The 14667-nt window shown below is 39.8% G+C and overlaps 1 protein-coding gene across 2 annotated transcripts; it reads left to right on the top strand.

Annotated features, from left to right (window-relative positions):
* Window positions 1-293: 293 nt before the first annotated feature.
* On the top strand, window positions 294-14437 carry mapk14a (mitogen-activated protein kinase 14a). 2 transcript variants are annotated; one of them, XM_023267806.3, is made up of 12 exons: window positions 294-705; window positions 3479-3608; window positions 3789-3847; window positions 7419-7530; window positions 8599-8628; window positions 8957-9004; window positions 9130-9244; window positions 9366-9437; window positions 11462-11541; window positions 12747-12825; window positions 12989-13162; window positions 13270-14437. In XM_023267806.3, the coding sequence occupies exons 1-12, from the start codon at window positions 587-589 to the stop codon at window positions 13332-13334; spliced, it is 1083 nt and encodes a 360-aa protein (XP_023123574.1). In that variant the 5' UTR covers window positions 294-586; the 3' UTR covers window positions 13335-14437. The 2 variants fall into 2 exon arrangements, with proteins under 2 accessions (XP_023123574.1, XP_023123572.1); XM_023267804.3 differs by lacking the exon at window positions 11462-11541 and adding an exon at window positions 10071-10150 and having other exon boundaries at window positions 295-705.
* Window positions 14438-14667: the final 230 nt, after the last annotated feature.

The following is a 14667-nucleotide window of genomic DNA, read 5'->3' as shown; positions in this document are numbered from 1 at the left end:
TGATTGGTATAAAAACCATTGATTTGTGTGGTCACTGAACACCCCAGTAAATGACACACTGGCCATTCTACTGCTTTATATTTTTACTTTTCATATTTTGAGAACATTCTGTTAATAATAAGTCTGCAAAAGAGCATTTTTAAATATATCTTTACACAAGAAAAATAATTTGGTGTCATTTTCTAACTGCAGATAAAGTTATTCTCGCTGCAGGACCTGAACGCAGCACCGGTTTCAGTTTCTGTCCTCTTCTCGTCGGGCTCAGCTGTCTCGACCGCTCATTCTCGCGAGATTTAGCGACGTGTTGCAAGCGGGGTGAAATCTCGGGAGCACCCTGCGGACTGAGGAACAAACAGCGTGAAGATTTAAAAGTGTGCACACAGCTCACGGTGAATCTGCAACATTTCGCAACGAGGCCCGCGGCGCAACTTTAAACCTTGTCAAGTTCCGCGGCGACGAGAAACGCTTCATTTTAAGCTCCTCTTTTGGTTTCTCCGGGGAGGGAAAAGTTGAAAGTGTTGCACGGCTCGGAGGACCCACCTCAGCGCAGAAAGTCGGTCGGTGGTCGGCAGTTGGTTCTGCAGGAATGTCGCAGAAAGAGAGACCCAAGTTTTACCGTCAGGAGGTCAACAAGGCGATATGGGAAGTGCCGGAGAGGTACCAAAATTTGTCCCCGGTCGGCTCTGGAGCCTACGGATCCGTGTGGTAGGTCACTTTTGACGCTTCGTTACGTGAAGGCTATCACCTAACTTAACCTCCATTCATTTAGACGAGGCCTGCGCAGCTGAAGCTAAAGTTAGGTTAGCTCGTCCTGATTGTTGGCTAGCAAGGTGGAGCCACGATGTCTTTCTGCAAGAAAACCAATCAATATCCTATCTACCAATTGTTTACCACCTGTAAACTCTCTAATTACTCTTCCTAAGTTTTTTTAAATACACACAGACCTCCAAACAGCAAACATTTGTCTCAAACTATTTGAAAAGTCTTCATGTGAACAGTGGACATGTTGCAGCCACACAACTGCCTGAATGACCTGTTTCAATTCTGACTCACACTTCAGCTGCAGATCTGATCCCCATGACTTACTTCAACGTTGTTTTAATGCACAGTAACACGGATAAGTCAGCAGGATAACAAATAAACTTGGTGCTGCTAAAGTGTTTTGCAAGAATCATGACTATTTTGTAACAAATGTATGTTTTGACTCATAGGAATATTTATTACACTGTAATCAGTGAAAATAGTGGATAATTCCAGCCAAACTCATCTTAAATGGTTTAAGAACTTCAGACAAGTTTTGCATGAAATAATTAGCAGATTAACATAAGTTAATCATCATAAGGTAGAACTTTATTGATCCCAGAGACATTCTGGTGCCAGATATTGCTCAGAAAAAAGTGCTGTAAAATTAGATTAAATGCACTGCATAATAAATTATCAACAAGATATAAGTATGATACAATACTGGATGTAAAAGTAAGTAAGCAAAAATAGACTACAATTGAAAAGTAAGGCAATTGTGAACACACTAGTCATTCTGATCATTAAAAAAAATATTTTTTATTAAGGAAAATTGCAAACATTCTTTAATTCTAGCTTTTCGTATGGTAATGTTTGTTGTTATTGTATTGTTTTCCGGCATTTTACATACCAGCCACTAACTGCAAAAACACATATCAAATAATTATCCATAATGGAAATAACTGCTACATTAGAAAATTGTGTGATTTTAAATGCAATACAAGTGATGCAGCTTGATAAGGGCAGCTTTCCTCTTCATGCAAATCCCATATGGTAGGCAGTCTCATCAAAATAATAATATATTTCTGCTCCTAGTAAGAAACTTCCTGATAACCAATCATCTTTTACGGAGCTCTGTGGTGAATGTTTTCAGTAACCATCAGCAAATCTGTAGCACAGAATTATTTGCATGTACAGGGAGGGAGAGAAGGTCATGCCTCTTGATTTTTGCCTCATATTGGAGGACTTTAGTAAGGTGTGTTTTTCTTAATGCCGCTTAGTACAGAAAAGTAAGCTTTCTCAGGGTGGACCCCTTGCACTACTCTGGTGATTAAATAGGCTGCGCTGATACTATCTAGGACAACGGAGTCAGCGGTACACTTGGTTTACTGCGCAGATGTTTGTTTTGCAAATGGAAGCGGACAGCTGTGCGGTTGCCGGGCAATAGGATAATCTGTTGCCGGTCAGATTACTAGCTGCTCACCCGTGCATTGATTGTGATTGTGTTTTTTTTTTTTTTTATAACAGTGCAAAGGCTTATACTGTCAGTGTTTACATGGTGGCCTTGAGTTTACTTAGACAAGATATTCTATAATGAAAATGTGCACTCTTGGTGACCCCACTGAACTGTGTTATACAGCACCATGATTGACACACAATTAAAAAAATGTACAATATGTAAAAAAAAAGCAACAACATTTAGTTGTCTAAATCAAGAGTTGACTGATACATTAACATTATTTTGAATTATCTGCATTATTTAGTTTTTTTATCCAAGGTGTTTGTGCAGTTTGTTTCTAATTGTCTCACATCACACATCAGAAGCGACTGTGCCTATCCATTGGTAGCACTTTGGGTTTCAGTGTTTTTGATATCCGGTCATGGACAGGAGCAGCCGGAGATGGAAACACCACTCTGTGATTAATGGGCTAAGAAGTCTAGTTGCTGAGCGACAATACTACTCGCATTTAGTTAATAAAGTAGAAAGATGACGCACCGTCAAAGCAGTCTGTGTCCAATAATGTAGAATTGAATTGCATTAGAGCCAGAGGTCTATGGAAGATCATTTTTCTCCTCTGATAGCTGGTTTCTTTTATTTGAGTTTTCAGTTTCGCTCTCTTAACTTTGTTGGATCATTCGTACTTATGATTAGGTTGTTACATTTTTCATTTTTTTTTAAAAAAAGATGCAGGTTTTTTCAACACATTTAAACTGAAATGTATAGTAGAAGCACAGTCTGACATTGTTAGTGGTTGATACGGATGGACAACATTGGATTTTTCTAATCTCCTTTCTCCTTCTGGTAGTGTTTTTGCATCCCCGGACACACTGGTTTTTGAGTCCCAGCAGCAGCAGTGACTGTGCACCAGTTGTGACTATGGTCAAGTGAACTGCGCAGGAGGAAGTGTTGGTTTTGGTTTAGAGGCTGTGAGCCTTCTGAGTGCAGGACAGATTGCAGCCAGGCCTGCTCCCGATCTGCTGAGAGATGACATTTTGTGCTGATGTCGTCTTTTCCAGCCTTCAGCACTTCTTACTGCACCTAATTTGGTTTTGAAAGCAAAAGTCTGTTCTGTGCCATATGACACAGTTTAGTTCATCCACTTAAAAAGGACAAATTTGTTTTTCCAAACCTCATTTCTTGTTTAGAATGTTAAATAGGTTATAGCTTTTATTCTTTAAATCATGCTCAAGGGACTGATTGTGATCACACATATACTCCCTTTTTCTTTTTCAACAGCTCTGCATATGATATGAAGACGGGTTTGAAGATTGCTGTGAAGAAGCTGTCTCGGCCATTTCAGTCCATCATCCACGCCAAAAGAACGTACAGAGAGCTGCGGTTGCTTAAACATATGAAACATGAAAATGTGAGTGGACTTGTTTCTCTTCCCTTGTGGTTAATGAGCAGAAAACATTGAGTTGTTTGTACTTGCTTATCCAGTGTCTCATAATGTTTGTCTAAGAAATGTGCAGTTTAATTAAGGCTTCATTTGGTTTCATATGTGCTTTGGACTCTTAATTTGATATAGATTTTCATATTTTTGCAGGTAATTGGCCTCTTAGATGTCTTCACCCCTGCTACTAGTCTGAAGGAATTCACCGATGTGTAAGTCGAATGTGTTTAAGATTAATTACATTAGTCCCATGTTTGCCTCTCTGTGCCTTTTTTCTCTCTGGGAGCATCACAGCAGTGATGTTCAGAAAGTGCAGCCTTTAGTTTCTCGGCAGCAGACAATCCTAACAGTTGCTGGAAAACACCTGGAGGGAGGCCAGCAAGCTAAACACACTGGAACATTTTTCTTGACCGTCCAGTCTGTTAGTTATTCACTTTGTGGCTGCTGCAAGAGCTATTTCATTACCAGCTTCCTTCCTTCCTTTTGTTTCCTGGATTCTGGCTTTGTGAAACGTTGTGTAGCTGCTCTGCCACTGGCTAACAGGTAGTTATTATTTGTTGATGTTGAAAGTTGTTAGAAATGGGAAGTGGACAGCTAGACAGTGACTCAATCCTCAGACATGTGTGCTGCCTCGCCTGTCATGGGTGGCAGACTCTTTCTCTTTTATGCCCTTGCATTAGCATCAAATTGTGGTGGATTTAAGTGGACAGCCTGCATAAGAACTTGCCTTAGCTGAATATTTAGAGTTGCTCACTCATTTTTGATTTAGGACTCAGTACATTCTTGCACAACAAGAAATTATTGACTCATGCTCACTGTTGTAAAGGATTGGTGAGTGCAGCACACAGACACCAAGTTCATTATTGTTTGTGATATCTACCATGCAGCGGGTTTGTATGGGAGGAAACCCACACAAATACTCAGACCACAAACTCAGGTTGTGTGAGTTCTGAGGAAAGACGACAGTGCTGTGTGATTTATAATGGTGGGAAACTGCAAAAATTGCTTAAAAGGAAATTATCCACCCTTGACAGTCACAGAGGAGGACAGTCTGTAGTGCAAGGACTTTACTTCTGTCACATAATTCTTCTGTAGTTTGTTAGGCAATCTGTGAGTGTTTTGGGTTTCCCCCAGGAAATTGCTTAGCTGAGTTAGTAACACACTCAGATGCTGACATATTGTTGTCTCGTGATTGATTCAGTCGGGACGTAGCAGTCTAAACAATAATCACACTAGTGAATATGTGGCGTATTCTTTGTGGAGTAATATCTGTGCCCAGTTTTCTTAAAAGTGATGTCGGAGAAAGTGCACATAAAGTAATGTGTAAAGGTTTTGGCCACTTTCGACAAACACACAGTCAGGGTGTTTAAGATCCCATATGAAGAAAGTCCATTTTTATTGTGTTTTGTGTATTTTGAAAACTGTGCAGATGCCTATTACTACTATTCCTCATGACCCCATCAGCTATATAGCCTCCCAGCTTGACAAGCCGGTCAGAACGTGTTCCATTTTCTATGTAGAAACTAAGTAAAGAAAAAAATTGCATAATACAATCCACTCACTGCCCGCTTTTTACAGGACGAACCAATCAGAATAAGCAGCTGACTTACAGTCCACCAGATTTATTTACTCCAGTGCTAACTCTAAAATGTTTAGGCTGCATGCAAAACACGCCAACTTTTCTGCTGCAAGAGTGAACTTAACAGTCTTCATGCACTCCCGGCATCTGAGAAACTGAACCCCAGTTTATTTTTGAATGCAGGGTGACTAGGGTGAAATGAATCATGTTTGTTGTATTTTCAACTGATAAACTGAAAGATTCTGAGATGCATGAGACAGAAAAAGTGGGGCAGTGTGGGACCTTTAAAAATCAAGCAGCTCTGCAATAGAGCTCTAAACTCAACCTCATGGGGTCAGTCTGGGTTTACATGATGAGACGGGAATAACTGAGACCATTTAAATCCACAAGATACTTGTAACAGCCCACCTCATTTGAGTATCCTTGGCTTTTAGTGACTAAAAATTGCACAGGGCTGTTTTTATGATGTATTAAATTCTGTCTCTGGAGGTCATGGAGAATTTTATTTGTTTACAGCACGAGCTGAGGAGGTGTTGAGTTCACTCGTGCTGTAAAACAATGCAGGAAACCCTGCATTCACGCTGCACTAAATTTGTGGTCTCGAGTCTTCGTGACGACTCAGTCAGATCGCTCAAGATACATTTTAATGTGAAGTGTGAAAAAGTACTTTGACAGAGGCAGCAGGGTGTAAACAGAGGGGCGTAGTGTGCTTTTCCTCTTTTCATCAGTCATTTCCCTTATTATCCTTTCGTTCATGTAGTGTGTCTGCATGGCCTTTTCATATTTGACATAAAACCGAGCCGTAGAAAGAATGACAGCTTTGTAAATTATTTTAAGAGCTATATTTTTCTATGATTTTACGCATTCCTGTTTGAAAAAGTTGTATTTTAACCCGTTTTTTTTTTTGTAAAATCACCTCAGGCAGCATTTGTGGGGACCACTAGTTAACAACCCTGCTTGAGGTTAGCAACCTGAGGATACGTTAGCCTCCTGTACCATAACACGCCAAAATCTGGACTGTTACTGACAGCAGTTGTGTTGCATTGTGGGAAATTGAGTTTTGGCAAGGGAGTCAAATAAATCTGGTTCTCCTTCATCAGTTTTGATTTACTTCTTTGTCTGTCTGACAGTGTTAAAGGAGCACAAAGAGACATTTCTGGAGTATGTTAGTCAGAATTACATGATATCTCTATTTACAACAGTAATACTAGAAGTTGTGCTCATGTTTAATGCAGGAGTGGCTCCATTTGCTGTTGAAATGGAGAGCTGTCCGTTCAAGAGGCTCCACCCTACTCCGAGATTAGCATAATGTCATGGAGGACTGAAGGCAGTGCAAGGTCACACGTATGGACTGTTTGAGCGTGGACTTGAGAGGCAAAATGAATAAGTGGCTCAGACAGGTTTATCTTTACCTGCTAGAACCCTGAAAATGTTCTGTATACAGTGTCATAGCAAATAAAAATCTCAGATATGCAGGTGATCTAAGTGTGGTTCCCCTCGACTCTAAAAATACAAACTGAGTCACAACACATTGGTTGAAAATCCTCAGCGCTCCAACCATGCTATAGGAGAGAGGAAAACATAGGTCACGTATTTACATGGCTTTTTTTCCCAAGGCGGATAAACTTTGCGGAGTATCTGTGTCCCTGTGTGCCGCTGAAAGCAAGTTCAAGCTCAACCAGGTGCTATTTTAAGCCATCGCCCTCTGTACTGTGTGAGAATAGAAGGATATTCATGAAATGGGTATTTGTTGAGCAGCAGACTGTCGAAGCAGCACATGGCGCTGTGAGTTTTGGCTCCAAAACTGCCACTCTAGCATCCTGCTCTCGCCTTCTTCCATAAGTGCTGTTTGGGCTTTTTGAACAGCTTTCGGATTAGATTTGAATTATCCACTGATGCAGTACCATTAAGCCCATTTATCTGGGGTGTGTTGTTAAATGACATTCCATTTATGAAGGGCTTGGCCTTTTAGTGCCTCTGTAGAGAAGTGAGAGTGAAAAGAAGTAGCAGCTGAACCAGTTTAAGCTCACATAACCATATGGGAAATTAGCTGCAGACTGCAAACATCTCTGGAAAAATTAGTTAGGAAGTGCAAATATATTAATTTTAGGCCCATCTGGCTTTTTATGAAGTGAGAAAACATTGGCATGATTTCTGAAATGTGTTTGTATTTTTTTTTTAAACTAATCTTTTGTGATTGGCAGGTATCTTGTGACTCACCTAATGGGGGCAGATCTCAACAACATTGTGAAATGTCAAAAGCTCACAGACGACCACGTGCAGTTCCTCATATACCAGATCCTCCGAGGGTTAAAGGTGAGGTTGTTAAGGGAGTAGTTTCACATTTTGGGAAATATTTACTTCCTTGTTGAGAGTTAAATGAGGAGATTGAGTCCACTCTCATATCTGCTTTGCCTAGCATAGACACTGGAATCTGGAAGAAAAGCAAAGGTCACTATGCCTGGAGAAGAAATACAAGCTTTTACCATCAGTGGAGATCATTAGGCTTTAATTGGGGACAAACATCAGGCCATGGACAACATGTGCCACTTTCCTCTTTTGTCCTTTCAGTACACAAACTGTACTGGATCCCAGAGTGAAATCTCTGTCAGTGAAGTCTCTCTGGCCTCAGCTCTGTTTAGTAGTTTCAGTCTGAATCTCAGCGGTCTGGAGCTTAGTTTCACTACTGTGTTCCAGTGTGTACATTCTGATAAGAGCATTAGTTTACTGTTTACTGATTGCCTTCAGCTGTATTAAGTTACAGTTGATGATTACTGAACCCTTCCTGCTGCTGCTGCTATGTTACACTTAATGCTTTCCACTGACAAACCAATACGATGCAAAGTGTCTGACAAAGCTTCACTGTGGCTCAGGGAAAATATTTCTTTCTATGAATTGCATTGTAAAATCATTCACAACAAATGGCATGACTCAACAGCTTGTCGCTCTCATGGTTCAGCTTGGTGTCCTTCAACCCCCCCATAGTGGTAAAAATTTAATACTCAGGCTCATAACATACTTGTAAAGCTACAGTGTTTCTACACTTTGGTTTTATACTTACTGAAGAACCAAAATATTGTATGTTGTTTTGTTGGCTTTAAAAGGTGCAGGTGTTTTTACCTTTGACAGAGCAAGGATAAGCTGTTTCCATTCTTCATGCTAAGCAAGCTAACGTTCTCCTGCATATAGCTCTATATATTTACATGAGAGTGGTATCAGTCCTCTTATCTAGCTCTCGCAACAACTATCCTACCAATACTTGGAATATGATTAATGTTTTATTCTCTGTATCTTGTGGTCTCTGACTTTTTTGTTGTGGTACATTTAAACCTCCTTAAACTGATGTTATAATTTAATGCTCACATTTTTTCTGTCTCTCTGCAGTATATCCACTCAGCAGACATCATTCATAGAGTAAGTGTTTGGTTTATGCCTGACAAATGTCACTGTGTCTTTGACCCCATTCAGGGGTAAAAATGTGTGTCAGAGTTGACAAAATCCACTTGGCAGAGCCAGGTTTGTGCAAACACTGAAGGAAAAGGAAGGAACATTATTAAAGGACCTTCACTGTACACAGTGTTCAGGATGTAACTCTTTAATTTACCGTTAACAAAGGGACAGACTTGCTTTCATCCAGAAGAAATTAGAGAAGTCTCCAGAACATTATAACAGATTTACTGTCTTTTCACAGTACTTACCACCTGAACTTTAGTCACGCTAATTCACATTCTCCTCCCTTTAGGATTTGAAACCTAGTAACTTGGCAGTGAATGAAGACTGTGAGCTGAAGGTAAGTGAAGTACTGCTTTTATTTATAACAACATTTATGAAATCTGCGTGTAGATGTGACTGTTGTGCAAACTATGCTGTCTCTTTGCACTTACTACTACTACTACTACTACTTATTACCCTCAGATTTTGGACTTTGGCTTGGCACGGCACACGGATGACGAGATGACCGGCTATGTCGCCACCCGCTGGTACCGCGCACCAGAGATCATGTTGAACTGGATGCATTACAACATGACAGGTGATAAACAAAAAAAATAAGCTCCTTTGATGTTCCTCTGTGACTGTACCGCATCCGTGTGTCTCGATAGAAGACTTGTTTGACAGGTTGATCATGACGTTTGTGCTTTTCTGTGTTTCAGTGGATATCTGGTCGGTAGGATGTATAATGGCAGAACTTCTCACTGGAAAAACCCTATTTCCTGGCACTGACCGTATCCTTTTCATTTGAGAGTTCAGTATGTGCAGAGCTCTCATAGCTGGCGAGATTCTGACACGTAATGTGCACAACAAATCAAATAGAGTTAAATGGATGTTGACATTGTTGTATAGCTAGTGATTAATAATGTTTTTGGCAACACTGTAGAAGATGTTCTGCGGTGCTTCTGTTCTCTGCCCTCTCATGAAAACCTGCTTTTCTGCTTCCCTCATCCAACTTAAAGCTGCCTGAGGCGTTTTCATATTAAAAATGTAATGTTGATTGTATCTGTTTCCACTCTTCCCTCTGGCTTGACACATACCATCTTTCGCCTTTTTCTCTTCAGCTCTTTCTCCTCTGTCAGTGTGCATCATTGGCTCCAGTCCACTTTCTGCCTGAACTAAGGCCAGTCGATCTGCTGTATCTGTACTGACAGTTGTGCTTCTCTTTCTCTTCCGCTGTCATTATACACGTATTCCTCAGTCTCCACAGGTTACATTTCAAATGCTTTTTTTCTTTTCTTCTCTGTGTGAAGTTTAAAGTCAAGACAATAAACTGAATATCACACATGGGCTATAAATTACACAAATTTAGGAGGTCAAGTTTTCCCTCATCCAGCATCTGGTCTTCCTTTACCGTGTGCTGGTAGACATTGATCAGTTGAAGTTAATCATGCTGCTCGTCGGAACACCAGGGCCAGAGCTCTTGATGAAAATATCTTCAGAGTCTGTGAGTTTACAAAGCTATGCAAGGTTTTTCTCTAACCAGATTTCGGCTTGATGTATCTGCTTTCTAATTCACCGCATGTTTTCCATCCTTCATCTTTGTGAGTTTGACACTTGCTTTCTTCCTCTTTAAAGGTCCCACGTGGTGAAAGTCTGTTATTAATGTCATGTATATGTTTTATGAACATAACATTAAAGCTGTCAATACATGGAGATGCTTAATACACCCAGTTTCTGGATTACGTTCAGTGTTCTACTGTATGCTGCAAGAGTGAATAAAAGACTTTTAATGTGCCTCCAGCAATTTAGGAACTGGAGGTCAAGTGATTACTTGTCACCACAACAGTAGCAGAATCCTTAGTGTTGGCACATTGTGTAGCAAAGTTACCCTTAGCTTGACTGCATGCCTCACAGGTCAGAGTTCTGTGGAAATTACAAAGCTAATTACTGTGACTTTAATGTTACCTGTTGAGCTTTAGTGAAGACAAAAAACAACCGTATCAGTCATCTGTTTATATCTGTCCTGCTCTCAAATTTAGACAACAGCGCAAGTCTGAAATAGTGACTAAAATGCAGCCTATTAAGACTACATGGTAACTAGCAGTCACTTTAGACCCATTTCCAAGCTGCTGCGCTGCACCACTGAAATTTTAATGAACTACAGCATCATTGTTTAACAAAGTTGCCATACAAGACATAAAAACGACTGTGCAGTGAAATATGTCTGTATTTACATGTAACATGACCGCTCAGAGAGAACGTTTGAAGTGATAGTTTCACACAATAATATGTGTCTGTGTTGGCTGCTGTGTAGTTTCAATCACAGATGCAGAGAGAGTCTTGTTCCTGAAGGGGGTGTGGATAGCAATAGCACAGCTGCATTTACAGCTACAGACACTGCAAGAGCCTGTTTACAACAGGACTAAAACCAGGAGTTTTACCATCATGGTGGACGGAACTATCTTTGTAGGACTGCTTGAAAGATTTTAATACATTTCCTTAAAAGAGGCAGAATATGGGACCTTTAAATGAGTGAATTCTATGGTGTTTGCTGTGTGATTATTGTGACACAGGTGATTGAGTTCCGACTTTCACTGCCTGACTGTAATGAAGACCATTGTGTTGTTTTCTTGCTCTAAATCTGACGAGGCCTCCTCTTTACTGTTTTGCCACATTTTGCTTCAAAGCTTGAAGTTTGCTTTTCAACGTAACATTGTAGTGCACTTTGAGTTTAGCCACACAGTGTTAGGTTGAGAAACACCTTCTTAACCAACTCTGCTCTGTCGCTATACTCCCCTTGACACAAGCTTCATAGATATAAACCAGCTTCAGCAGATAATGCGTCTGACAGGAACCCCCTCAATGAGTCTAATATGCAGGATGCCCAGTCATGAGGTGAGCAGTTGGTTTCTTCAGACAGCAGGAGGATAGACTTGCTATACAGCTTTTGCCCCTACATTTTTGTTGAGTGATACCCCAAACTGCGACAGTTTTCTGTACTAGCATATCTTTAAATGGACCAACATTTGCAGTGATGTTTAATGCCCAGATTGAAGTACAGTCAGTCTTACCTTAATCTTCAGTGAAGAGACACTGAAGGTATTAATAGCCATGCTACAGAGAGTGCTGAACTCTGAGGATGACCAAATTACTCAAACTACCTCAGGTCAAGTGGGGTGTATAGAGGAGCAAGGCATCTTGGAGCAACAAGAAGGTGTTGGAGATTTCTTTTCAGTGTAATTATAGTAATTGTGTTTACACATGGTGTGCACATGGTTTTCTTTGCCTTTCTTTCTTGGAATTTGTCGCCTGCTTCTCTCAATACGGTCTTGTATAATTTTAATTCTAAATGATGAAATAATTCTCTGCAAACTAAACTTTTCTTTTCCATCAAGAGGTTAAATATCAGAGAAATTATAACTGTAAAGTATGTCTTTAGTTAGTAATGTCAATCATACAAAACAAAGACAGGGTTATCTTGCAGTATCCTGCAAGATACCCTATAGGATACTCAGGGCTCATTCTCATGGTTAGAGAATCTACCTAATGGTAACTATAATGTAAACATTTTATTGTTTCACTGTTCCATTAACATTAAGATGTCATGCTGTTGCTAAACAACACCTCTGGGCAGTCAATCACTTATTTGCCACAAGGTACACATAGCTGTCAACAGCATTTCTGACTGCTTGCACCTCTCTTGAGGTCGTCAAAAACTGAGGCAACAAACGGATCTGAAAACTAACTTGAACTTTCAAATGCCTCACAAGCAAGTTCTCATGATTTTTTTTTTTTTTGTTTTTTTTCATGCCATGTAGCTTCTGTTGTCCTACATGAGGACACACAACATCCTTCCAGTGTACCACAGAGTGCTTAAGAAGTTAAAGCCAACATATTCAGCCTGTGTAGTATTAATATACATTCAGAGTTATGGAATTGTCTGTAGTCTCAGCTGTAGATAGAAATGTAAGGACTGAGCAGTGATGATTTGAATCAAGTGGCTGCAATGAACAGAATCAGTAGCATGAAATAATGTGTCATGGCATGTTGCTACTAGTGGGAGCTGACATTTGATTTACTGTACTGATGTATTTTCACAGGCCAGAAACTACATCAGCTCCTTGCCAAACATGCCCAAGAGGAACTTTGCTGATGTATTCATTGGTGCAAACCCACAAGGTAATAAAAGAGAAAGAGAAGCTTCTCTCCACACATGCATGCATGTATGTATGTTGTGGAGCAAACCCTGCCAATTTTGTCTTCAAATTTAAGACTACAACTTGACATGACATGGCACTGTGATTTTCAATTTGCAATTCAGTTCTGTTTACATCTATTTCAGCTGTGGACCTTCTGGAGAAAATGCTGGTTCTGGATACAGACAAGCGGATAACAGCAGCTGAGGCTCTGGCCCACCCTTACTTCACTCAGTACCACGACCCAGACGACGAGCCCGAGGCTGAGCCGTACGACCAGAGCTTTGAGAGCAGAGAGCTGGAGATTGAAGAGTGGAAAAGTACGTCATCTCTCTCAAAATGCAAATAAAGATATAATATAGTCTCCGATAAGGAGAGGCACCCTGATGCGTATTTAAATTTCATGGCATTTTCTCATTTCTTGCAGGCTTAACTTATGAGGAGGTGTGCAGTTTTGAGCCGCCTATCTTTGATGAAGATGACATGGAGTAATGAGATGAGCCACTTTGACCCCAGCCTCCATTTATTTAACGTGCGCATTAGTGTTAAGCTCTCAGACACATGTAAGACTGCCAATCAGTCTTTGTCATTCTTCGCTAATCGAGAAATCTCTGTCCATGATTAACTCTTGTAAGGAGAACATTCCCAGCACAGGGGAAGAAAGAACACGACCAGTTATCATTATTCTTGTATATGAACCACTAATGTTGATGGTCTGTTGCTGGGAAATGTCTCTTCTTGCCAACAACTGAAATAATTTTGTATTCTTCAGATTTTTTTTTTTAAATTTACACTTTGACTCGTCACTGTGACACTGAAATGCTGAAACACCTGGACCTATAGCTGTGCTACTTTGTGTTTTAAATTTCTTGTTTAGTAACTTATAAATAAGCTTTTGTCTATCAGAAAAAAGGAATCTGCTGGTTTACCACTCATCCTGCCAAGCTGTCACAGTGCAGGGTCACATGCATTAGTTATTACCATAACTGTTCTTGTATTTAAAAAGAGATGCCTTTGAAGGGTTTCAGTCTGTGACAAAAGTAGATTTTAGTTTTTTAGATGTTTGATAAATTAAGAATGTGCCTGTTCTGTGTAGTCACTGATCTGTAGTGCTCAACACCTGAATCACACATTTTAATGTGTTTTTTGATGGTTCAGATGCCCTGTGAGACTCTTACAGGTAAAAATCTGAGCCTCTACTGTTTAAGGATAATTCTCTTTAACAAGGCACCTAAATAGGAAAATAAATATTCATGGGTACATGCTCTGCTCCAAAATATGTAAATATTTGTGCCATATTTTTTAAATCCGACTCCTTGTGGTTATGTTTTGAGGCAATCACTGTTAAAAATGTACGTCAAGACATTGTGTGCGTCTGCAAGTGTGTTGTTGGTTTACAGGGCTTTTAAGTGTCACGATATATCCTGTAATAGAAATACTGCATAAATGTGTAAATGAGGGATTTGTATTTATACTTTGTGGAGGTGGTATTTATAAGCAACAATCGAAAGATCCCTTAAACTATTTTCAGTCCTGCAGAGTAACTACTATCTTCAGTCCTTTGTTTAACAAAATAAAGACTTATTTTTAAGAGACTAATATTTTTTATGTCTTTATTTATCTCTCGTGCTCCTCTTTGATAGTTTCACAGTAAATGAATCTGATGATTTTACCATGAGGTCAGTGTTGCACACATTTATTAAGCATTTTGAGAGTTCAGAAAGTTATTCAAAGCCTTTTTTAAAACTTTGCCAAAACAAGATGCTGAACAAAACCAAAGCTAAAATCTAAAGGTGTTCATCATACCATCCACCCATCCATTATC

The sequence above is a fragment of the Amphiprion ocellaris genome, chromosome 8 (genome assembly GCF_022539595.1).
Source record: "Amphiprion ocellaris isolate individual 3 ecotype Okinawa chromosome 8, ASM2253959v1, whole genome shotgun sequence".
Taxonomy (NCBI): domain Eukaryota; kingdom Metazoa; phylum Chordata; class Actinopteri; family Pomacentridae; genus Amphiprion; species Amphiprion ocellaris.
Note: the sequence above shows the minus strand (reverse complement) of the source record. Positions and strands in the feature narration are given on the sequence as shown.